The 11,305-nt window shown below is 41.0% G+C and overlaps 1 protein-coding gene across 2 annotated transcripts in view; it reads right to left on the minus strand.

The window, feature by feature from the left end:
- LOC109464799 (microfibril-associated glycoprotein 4-like) overlaps positions 1-5,455 on the minus strand; it is a 16,098-nt gene extending 10,643 nt beyond the window's left edge. Inside the window, exons 1-4 of one of the 2 annotated variants that reach the window (XM_019761875.1) lie at positions 5,298-5,455; positions 3,878-3,973; positions 3,371-3,466; positions 2,113-3,082 (exon numbers count right to left, since the gene is read on the minus strand). In XM_019761875.1, the coding sequence (XP_019617434.1) occupies positions 2,277-3,082; positions 3,371-3,466; positions 3,878-3,973; positions 5,298-5,418 (1,119 nt within the window). In that variant the 5' untranslated portion in view covers positions 5,419-5,455 and the 3' untranslated portion in view covers positions 2,113-2,276. Of the gene's footprint in view, positions 1-2,112; positions 3,083-3,370; positions 3,467-3,877; positions 3,974-5,297 lie in introns of those variants that run through there. The other variant, XM_019761874.1, reaches the window with a different exon arrangement.
- Positions 5,456-11,305: the final 5,850 nt, after the last annotated feature.

An 11,305-nucleotide genomic window follows, 5' to 3' on the forward strand; every position in this document is an offset into this window, starting at 1 on the left:
ACTGTTCATATATGCAGAAGACAAGGAAACACCCTTCACCATTTTAGACGATCCCAATTTTTTTACGATAAAGATGTTTTTCAAACCCACTCTAGCGGTTAGGTATGGTATTGCATAAAATATCTTTTAGTTACTGTAAATAGCCTATAACAACTTGCTATATTGAATAAAGAAGAAAACAAAAACAAAACAAAAAAACAAGCACTGCATCATTGAATGTCTTTTTATTGTGCTCTAACCCTCATACAGGCTGACAGGGAATGTTTCAAACATGGTAAAACTTCTAGGGTACCATACATCAAGGGTTTTAGAAAGAATGACGATCTCATACTTATAGCTTCAAACACAACATGAATGCTTCTTGGATATTTCATTTTTTTAACAAAAGCAACGTCAGATGTCTAGCAATCTAGTATTGATTTGCGAGCCCTCTTCTTTTGTAGTCATTTATTTAATCACTTAATTGAAAGGAATAACATTTTGTTGCATATATTTTTATTTTCATTATTATTTGTGTCAGTCAAATATTTGTTTACTGGTTTGTTACTTTAATTTTCCATTTCTTCGAGAGTACATCAATTATAACTTCTTTTTCAGACATATTATTTCTATTATTGAACCTCTGATTTCCAATGCACTTTTATTTCTGTATGCTGATTTTGTTTCAAGTTTTCATAATTTCAGCATAATCTTTATGTTTTATTTATCATCATTATTGCTAAAAGTAATTATTGTTGTTATTTTTTGTTGCTGGACTCCAGGAAGATTAATATGGAATTTACCATACTAATGGAGATCTCAATAAACAAAGAAAAAAAAGCAATCTAGATGCCTGGTTAATAACTTTTAAGATAAAATTGTCAATCTAGAGTATGATGAGCTTCTTGAGTGGTGTGTGTAGTTATAAACTGACTAAACCTAGCTGCAGATTTAGAAAAATGCAATATTTCTCTTTTACTTTTATTACATTAAAACTGGTGTTCTACAGGGTGAACAAAAGCAGAATCATATGTCTAGCGATATAGATGTCTGGTTAACTACCAAGATAAATTGTCAATTGAGAGTATGGTGAGCGTATGGAGTGGTGTGTGTAGTAATATACTGACTAGCTGCAGATATAAGAAAAGGCAATGTTTGTCTTATACTTTTTCACATTATTACTGGTGTTCTACAGTTGGACCCCCTTGCCCCATCCTTATTTATTACATTTTTAGATTATGCATTACGGGTAGCTATCACAGAAACTGATAGCCCCACCCTGCATCACCGTCGTAGTAGTCGCTACCTGGTAGAGACCCTCCCTGGCCTTGATTTCGCGGATGATATTGGTCTTCTCGAAGACACAATACAACTTGCACAAGACCTGCTCTACAGAGTCGAAACTGTATGTCAAACCATTGTGCTGTATCTCAATGCATCAAAAACTAAATCCATCCATTTAAATCCCAAATCCTCGGAACAACTCTATACTTCTGACGGATCTACAATTGAAAGGGTCACTGACGTCAGATATTGGGGGGGGGATACAGATTTCAAACAGGAAATGGAGGTTAGAATTAGGCAGGCTTGGAGTGCCATACGTTCTCTCAAAAGAGTCTGAAAATCACGGGTCAGGGAGGAAACAAAAACCAAAGTGTTTCAAGCCTTTGTTGTTTCAATGTTGTTATACGGCTGCGAGTCGTGGAGTATGAATGCTTCACAGGTCAGAAAACTGGATGGTACCTTTATCAAAGATGCTACAGTTCATACAGAACAAACCTTGGTGGAAATTTACAAATAATAAACAACTCTACGGCTCCCTTCCACCAATCTCTACAGTAGTTTAGCGCCGTAGGTTAAGCCTAGCCGGCCATGTTACTCGGCATGGCGAACCGGGTGGAAAACTGCTTCTTTGGTCTCCGGAAGAGGAGAAGAGGCCGTCCAAACTCTACAGTCTACACTAAATGACATTATTGGGTAAGAGACTGGTATGGAAAAGAACTTATTACGGAAATGATGTACGATAGAAAACGCTGGAAGCTGAACTATATAGATGCTTCAACTCTCCGAGTATTATGTATGTATGTATGTAAACTATGTATGTATGCATGCGTGTATGTATGTATGTATGTATGTATGTGTAAATTTCCTGTATCGAGAGTCCGAGACAACCAAATAAGTAGCTTGAAAGATTTGACCTATTTAAAGAAAATGGATACAGATTGAGTTCTGGATTATGGTTTTTATCAAACAATTTGAATCCTCGACATGTCAGCTGGGTTAGTGTCTGGCAAAACTTACGTTTTGAAGTTGACAGGACGGACCATCATTTTGGACTTTTTCAGATAGGTATTATAGGAGCCTCCAAAAAACGCCCAATAGATACCATAGCCACTGTGACCGGTATAGTCAGAGCGGCGCAGGTACGGGCCATTCAGGGCGGAATAAGCGCAGTTCTTGTACCACCACGCTCCCGCCTGGTAACTGTTACCACCAGCACAGGACCCGGACCATGCATCACGGTCTACATCCCTAGCACTGAAGGCCGCACCCGAATGGTAGGAGAACCCATCCCCAGCGGTCCCACTGTACCCACTAACATAAAGGCGATAGTTGGAGCTACTACTTCCCACCGAGAATGACGAATACCTGGCGTACTTGACCGCACGATTCCAATCTTCCAACTGTACGTACAAAGTATACGTGTGCTGATTGGTCAAACGGTACATGTTCTCCAAACCCAACCACTGCTCCCCATTGGGTGGCCCAAACCCGTACCTAAAGGCGTTATAAGGTCGGTTAAAGTCGACAGACCCGTCAAACCTCCTCTGTATGACCGTCCACCCTCCCCCGTCTGTGGTCTGATCACAGTATACAGAGATCGGGCGGGACAGACCTACAGGTTGTATTTTGTAAACACCACTAGACACGGTATGATACAGAGTTTGGGCAGTGTGGATCTCAGAGCAGTCGGAAAAGTAATTTCCGCGCTTGCTTAAGGCCGGTGGAGCCGGGTCGGTGTGAGCTGTCTGGCTGTCCACATTGTCTGGCTTCTCGGACTTGTCGTTGTCGGTTTGGTCCTCGATCTCACGAGACAGCAGCTCTGTAAGAAAACAACACGTAAGTCAGAAGACAGAGGGAATGAAACAAAGTTAACATGTGAGTCCTTCTTTTCAGAACAGGAAAGTAGAAACAGGAGTCTGGTTCTAGTCTCCAGTGCATGGTTCTAGCTAGCCTGATGATTTTCCGTCATCCCATATATGAAGCGCCGAAGGGGGTCCAAGGGCTGCGAATTCACATGTATCGTTGTAGGAAATAAAAGAAAAAAAAACTCGGAAAATTCTAATCATTAAGTTCATACTAGAAAAATGTAGAATGTACAGTTCCTTACTTTCTATCATATCAAAGGTCTGACCGTCCACGCTGTCTGGTTGCTCGGGGTTTTCGTTGTCGCCTTGGTCATATGTCTCCCGAGCAAGCAGCGATTCTATAAGGGAAAAAATTACATTTACTGTCACGTTTTCAAAACAGAAAAGTATAGATAAAAGGCTGGTTCTATTCCCCCTTTTTACTACGTTCCTAGGAACATGGAAATTCAAGACAATCTTATAGAAAAACGAAAGAAAAACGGAGTCTTAGACTAGAATACTAACTAGTCTGTAACGCCAATCGAATCAAACATCTACTATGACCACTTACGATGAGCTTGGATTGAACAGACAACTAGAAAAATGGAAGATATCATCCCTAATAAAATATAGTGCCAATAGCAGGAATACTTTTCTACAACACACAAAGAAAGATGAATGATACTAACAGTATATCTATTTTGACACTCTTAGAATATAATTATATAACCGACTACTGAAACAAGCCATTGAATTCAAGCGCAACATACCACAGGTGGAGGGGTCGAGAGACTTGAGGTCGTCTTCTGCAGCCCTGCACAGGTCATTTGCCGGGGAGGTGTCGTTGGGGTTGGGCTTGGTCAGATCTGCACGGAGAAAGCCATTTTATTAGAGATCTTGAGTCCTTGCCGGGTTCACAAGTTGGCCGCCGCCATGCCTTTGCAATGATGTAGGAAAGGGTACAGAATCAAGCTGCAAGATTCTGTATGAACAACTATGTAAGAGGTGCTAGTGTCCAGTGTCACGGAAATGAAAAGAAACCTACAGTGGACCTCACTGGAAGACAGAAGAAAGATGTCTAGACTATGCATGATGTACAAAATGACTAATAAACTGGTGGATGTCCCAACTACTAAGTACCTGATACCAGCCCAGAAGAGAACAAGAAATAGCCACGCATTCAAGTACCAGAGTTATCAACCAAGGATTGAGGTGTTCAAGAATTTATTATTTCCTAGAACTATCGCAGAGTGGAACTCACTGTCACCAAGTACAGTAGGGGCATTATCAATAGATAGCTTTAAACAATGTCTAGAGCTAGAAGTTCAAGGGTTAGGTGTAACAAGTCGATCGGTGTAATATAGCCAGCTGCCGCCGCGCCGCGTGCCTGCGAAGCTGGTGTGTTACGCCGAAAGGCGGTTATACCGGCTATACAGATACAGATACAGATACAGATGTAATCATGAAGTTCTTGAGACCCAGGTCAACGTTCGACTTTCTATTCTTGGCGCTTCTGGTCCGACTGTGGAAATTTTTTAAAGTTTACCCGCTTGTCTTTCCTATTCCGACTGTTGTTATGATTGCAAATTACACAGGTCGGCATGATAGAGAGGAAAGAGATAGTAAAAGCAACTAAAAGTCTGAGAAATGAAAGAAGACAGCGTTTGATGCAATTCAATTTGGGTACTTTCTCTGTCTTCTTGTATTTCTCTGTCCTGTAGTTGTTTTTACTATCTCTTTCTTCTCCATCATGCCTACCTGTGTAATTTGCAATAACAACATTCGGAATACCAATGACAAGCGGCTAATCTTTCACCGATTTTCACCGTCGGACGAGAAGCGCCAAGATCTAGAATGAAAAGTCGAACGTTGACCAGGTTCTCAAGATCTTCGCAATTACGTCATTGCGAAGGTATGGCGGCGGCCAACTTATGAACGAAAACCGCCGGAAGCGCTCTAAAATGCGATGGACTCACGAACTAAGTGCAGAAATCACTTTTCAGACATACCTTGGCGTAATAACAGATTTTATGGAACCTTTTATGTGCCTTTTAAAGTAACAATTTACGACATAAAACAGTTGCATTTTAGACTTGACTGAAATACTGACCCAAGCGATGAAACAACGATAGCATGATGATAAAAAAAACCCTTAAAATTGCTAAATGATGAATAGTACTCAACACCCACCGGTGTCCTGGCATGATTCCCTGATTTTACACAGCATCTGGTGCTTTGTGTCGCCGTCCTGCGATGTTCCACAGACGGAGCTGCAGACAGCAGTGATGAGTAGGATCAGGTACAGCATCATGGTGGCGGTCTTGCTGGTCGGCAGTCTGGATACAAACCTGCAGAAGAATCGTATAAATAAACCTTGCGCACATCTGCCAGCATTTACAACCCACTTTAGACAGAAACATCTTAGAATAGAAATATATATATATACATATTTCTACGTGAATTTCCTACTTACTTTCAGCTGTCCTAAAAGGATCCTTTACAAAAGGTACATTTGTGTTTCGAAGATTGAGAGATAGTATAATCAATGCAACATACAGATACATTCATAAACAATACGACACAATCAATTTATCATTTCAACCCAAAATGGAATCAAGAACCACGGGGCACGATTTAAGAGTCAGAGAAAAATCCTCGAGATGCAACAAGAGTGCACTTTAACCCTCAACAGTACACCTTCCCGGACTGATTAATCTGTACACATGGGGTCCCCGCGGACCCCAAGACAGTTTTTTTGCTAATTTTTAAAAATTATCAACATGCTACCAGCTAAATTGTTCTGCAAATTGATGTGTGGACCTCTGAATCCACATTACGTGCACAAACCATACATTTTTTTTGTGAAGAAAAGAGGAAAACTCGATTTCTAAGCCCTATTCAGACCGAGTGGATTTTTGAGGCCCGCGCCAACCTTAATCTTAAATAGCTCCTAAACGGCTTGAGCTACAACCATCAAATTTGGTGAGCTGTCCTAAAATGTATCTGGAAAAATTTTTGTATTGATTGAAATAGTTAATGATTTTTTGTGTTGCCATGGCAACGGGTTTCTGACAGGCAGTTTTTTTTTAAATCAGTAATTTTGGTTTAAACATAAAAATTTTCTGGGTTTTATATTTAATAACACTTCCTTTTTTGACATTAATAACATATTACATAATTAGAGATAGCTTAAATCATTTAATGTTCATAATATATGCTAATTTGATGACGTCATTGGTAAAAATCCAAGATGGCGGACCATATTATTAGCTCTGACGTCATATGACGTCAAAATTACACCAAAGTTGTTAGAATTTAATCTTATTAGTACACCATTCTCTGAAAATTTTGTGGGCACACGATAAGTGCATAAAAACATATAAAAACAGAAATTAAGCAATGTATAAGAACGCCAGTGTATCCATTATGATCGAAAGCCGGCTGGGGTCCGCGCGGACCCCAAAACAAAATCAGATATGATTTTTTTTTTAAGAATGGGGGAAACTGAGTTTTCTGCGCTGTATTGAGGGACAACTTTGAGGGTGACAATTACCTGAAATTGCAGAAAAAAATCTTTGAAAACAAAAAAAAATATCACAGCATATATAGTGCTAGGGTCCGCGCGGAACCCAGGTGTACTGTTTAGGGTTAATTTAATAACCAAATGATCGAACATGCTAAGATCACAATTGTGCCCGTATGTGTGAGTGCTGAACGGGCTATGAAGTCGGGAGAACATCGGCTGCTGTGGTCATAATCAAAGATTTCCTTCGCGCTGTACCACAATTGCGCTAACCTGTATAGGTCCGGTGGAATCTGGGGGAATTTCGTTCTATGCCGAAGTGCGAAACGATTCGCGGAAGGGCCGGTACCGAGGGCGATGCGGAATATATCGTGTAGTATTTTATTAAAGTCAAATAAGCCGAAATAAGCCGAAATTTGGTGTCACAAAACTCACATAAAATGCAAAAACATCAATTCCAACGTCCGAATCCTGCCGGGCAAACCGCGTTAGAATTATTCTATGGAAGTCGCAGAAGCTTGGTCCTTACCGTACGGTACCGTAAAGTACGTATACGGCCCGGTACGAAACACCGTTATCGAAAGTTTTGTAGAAGGAATATATATATTTCACTTCAGTGCAGCGCCTTGTACCCTAGTGTAATGGTTCGCGAAACTTACGGCAGGTTTTTGGTCATTTTGCCGGTGGAACGTTTTATCGCAATAGGGGTGCCCTAAATCCGACCTAGTGTTTAACACAGGTTGATCTGAGAAGAGAGTTTAGAAATTAGAATACAAAAATTAAGACAAAAACAATCTACAACAGTTTTTCCGTCCCAAACAATTGCTCTTTTTACGATTACGCGACTTGCTCCAAAGCGGCTGTTTCAAAGCAAAACCTGCATTTTTGACACGCTCGTCAACCCCCGAACAAACGTCGAATTCAAACAGATTTTTCACTCGTCTGTTGTCGGAGTGTACGAACTAAAACAAACTTTATGAGATTTCCGATATCAACACGAAATCTTTGCCAATTCTTGAGGTTATGTTTAGGCACGTGCTCCCATGTATAACGCCGCAACAAGGATTTAGGGGTGGATCAAAACCTAACAAGGCTGGACTCCAGGCTACTTGCAGATACCGGGAGGGAAAAGTTCGGTGATATCACCATTAGGCTACGGTGTATTTTTGTCGAAGTGACCCGTGTTCATTTTAACCGAAGGTTAAAAAAAATCCAGGAGCACTCTCAGTCACTCGTCCTCGCCTTGGGGAAGCGTGGCAAGTTTACCTTCAGTACTCGGCCGTGCGAGCCCCATAATTGAAATATGGAATTCCATAATTCCTATAAACCCAACGATTTCTAAATGCCCTGGCCATATCTTGCTCACAATTTCCATTGGGGTCAGGTGGCCTTGACGATATACACAGAACAATATTTACCTAAATAACGAAAATAATATAATAAATAAAAAAAATAATCCGATTTTCAGACTTGAAATAATTGTTTTTAAATCAAAATCAAGAGCAATGCATAATCATGATATTAACTGTGCTGTCATGAGCATTTAAAATCACAAACAAAATGTACTGTACAGAGTATGGCAGTCTTCGTATCTCACCTTAGTCACAATGTTTCTGAAGCGCCTTTGTGGTGTCGACGACAGTGCCTTGATCTGAAGCCACGAGTCTTCGTTCCCCGCAGTCTGCTTGTGGTGTTAAAATGATCCCGCTTTTATAACCTACCAGCCCGCCAGTAACAGGTACATCTTGTCACGAAGTTTACCAAAGCGTAAAGCACGAAGTTTTCAGGTACATCTTGTCACGAAGTTTACCAAAGCGTAAAGCACGAAGTTTTCAGGTACATCTTGGCACGAAGTTTACCAAAGCGTTAAGCACGACGTTTTCAGGTACATCTTGGCACGAAGTTTACCAAAGCGTAAAGCACGAAGTTTTCAGATACATCTTGTCACAAAGTTTACCAAAGCGTTAAGCCTGAACTCCTACGCCGGCCCTGGGAGTTCTGGCAAAGAGTGCCGCTCCAGGGATGTCGAATTTGGAACATTCGAGGACGAATCTGCAGCTGCAGCATACAACTGCAGAAAGTCTGGATCTAAGGCAGGGGGACGTCCCAGGAAGACGTGGACAGATCTAGAGATCTATAGTATAGTTTAAATGAAGCCCTGACTAGGTATGACATACCTATAACAGCCTCAAGACTAGTTTTAGGCCCACAACTGCCCCTCCCCACGACACCCAGACGATAGACGTGGACGGATAATTTAGTAAAGTATTAGATAGAGTACTGGTACATGATGTTGGAGTTCTTGAAAAGCACACGATGTTCCACTCCTTCTTTAGTTACATGTAACATGTCAGCCGCAGCAAAGCCGTATTGCACAAGTATAGCTACTAGAGGGTACTAGCTACTAAAAGGCGTACTAGCTACTAAAAGGCATTATGCTACCAGAAAAGGCAGATGATTCGCCCTTAGCATGCTGAGGACGACTACCAACAACATATCACGTGTTTGAAAGTCATATTTAAACAGGTGAGGGGCGTTCAAGCAAGACCGAAAAGTCCAACGTATTGGGTGGGAAGGGGGGAGGGGATGGTGATGCAATAGCATAAGCTGTAATTTCTAGCAAAAACTATCCAGCAAAACAGAAAGAAAAAAGGAACTCAAAAACACTGTAATACCTATCTAAGCATTCACTGAGAGAAAATATAGGCCACAAGGGGCCTCATATAGATTAAGTTGGATTCAAACCCGAATGGAGGCATCTCTTGCCTTCTTGGATTTACTGAGATGTACTAGTATAATGATGAATAAAAACCGGAGATGAATGTACATTTAAGGTGAGAAAACATCTCCGCGCATAGACCCCGTCATTTTGCCTCTGTCTTGAGCCTCTGGCCTCGTGTCACCGCCACCGCCCAATATACCTCACACATATCTTAACCCGAACAGAGGCCAAAGTGACTAGGGATCTGATACTGTCATGAAGCGTTAACAGGCCCAGGACGCACTCTTCACTATACTGCCCAATTGCAAGTCACGCGGAACTGTTTTGATCACAAAGAAAATGGTATACGATACTTCCAAACTTTGTCTGCAAGTCCTCTTTGCTGCGAACGCATATGATGTGGTCTATCAGACTATGCCAGTCTGATAGACCACAATTAGATTTTTTTCTGTCCTTCCGCGTCCCGGGTGGTAATGTACGTGCGAGCGACACATTGCATCCCTGCTGTTGTTTTGCCAAAGGCCATGCAAGACTATTCCTATGATATTGAAGCATTTTCTCATTACCTATCCATTCATATAGGTAAATATGCCCGGTTTAAAATTCCTATCATGAAATAAAGTTCATTTTTAGAATTTTCTCATTAATTGTGAAAATGCTTTTCTACGTATCGCGCACCCACAAATGCATTGCTATTAAAGTCTTTGACGTTCTTATTAGCAGGAATGACCGGGCATGTAACGTGTCCTGCAAAACGTTTTCGTAGGATTCTTTTCAAATTGTCTTGTACCTGCATGGTAAAAAGAAAATATTTAAAACATTATAACTTTGCGTTTGTTCAACTGATGTAAGTCGCACCCCGTTCCTCTTAGTGAATACTGCACGTAAGGAAGATTCCAACCATAGCGGTACTTCCGGGTGCAGTTCATCCGCTCTCAACCTTACCCGGGTGGCAGGTAGAGGATCAGCAATACAAGGGACACCCACAAAGAAAGAAGTCAGTGAACTAAAAATAGAACCACGGAAAAGGGAGACATGTCCAGACACCCCCCACAGCACAAGTGTTGGTTGGGAGGGTGTTGGTCCAATAGCATAGGTTACAATTTGAACTATCCAGCAAAAGAGAAAAAAGGAACTCAAAAACACTGTAATCCCTGTTTAAGCATTCTCTGAGAGAAAATATAGGCCACAAGGGGCCTCATATAAGATTAAGTTGGATTCAAACCCGAATGGAGGCATCTCTTGCCTTCTTGGATTTACTGAGTTTTTACTAGTATAATGATGAATAAAAACCGGAGATGAATGTACATTTAAGGTGAGAAAACATCTCCGCGCATAGACCCCGTCATTTTGCCTCTGTCTTGAGCCTCTGGCCTCGTGTCACCGCCACCGCCCAATATACCTCACACATATCTTAACCCGAACAGAGGTCAAAGTGACGAGGGATCTGATACTGTCATGAAGCGTAGGACAGGCCCAGGACGCACGCTTCACTATACTGCCCAATTGCAAGTCACGTGGAACTGTTTTGATCACAAAAACAATGGTATACGATACTCCAAACCTTTGTCTGCAAATCCTCTTTGCTACGAACGCATGTCAACGTCAGTCTGATAGACCACAATTAGATTAGGGATGTCACACTAAAAATAGGGGGCACCAAGGATTCTTAAAAATGATTCCATGTCATAGAGTAGATTTTTCCGGTCAGAATGCTTCATTTCGCATTAAAATTGGACAAAGTTGAGATTTTCTAGAATTTTTCAAAGTTTATGATTTTTGACGTTTTTCATTGGAAGATGCTTAAGTATTGGTCCTATGGGAATAGGCTAATTAGTCATGGCACCAAAAGAGACCATAAATCAACAACATCTGACAGACATTTTATGTATCTCTTAAAGTTTTCATGCTACAATCTTCAAATTTTCAGAATCTTAGGATCAAACAGTTTGC

Source organism: Branchiostoma belcheri, unplaced genomic scaffold (genome assembly GCF_001625305.1).
Source record: "Branchiostoma belcheri isolate BF01 breed outbred unplaced genomic scaffold, Haploidv18h27 scaffold140, whole genome shotgun sequence".
Lineage (NCBI taxonomy): Eukaryota > Metazoa > Chordata > Leptocardii > Amphioxiformes > Branchiostomatidae > Branchiostoma > Branchiostoma belcheri.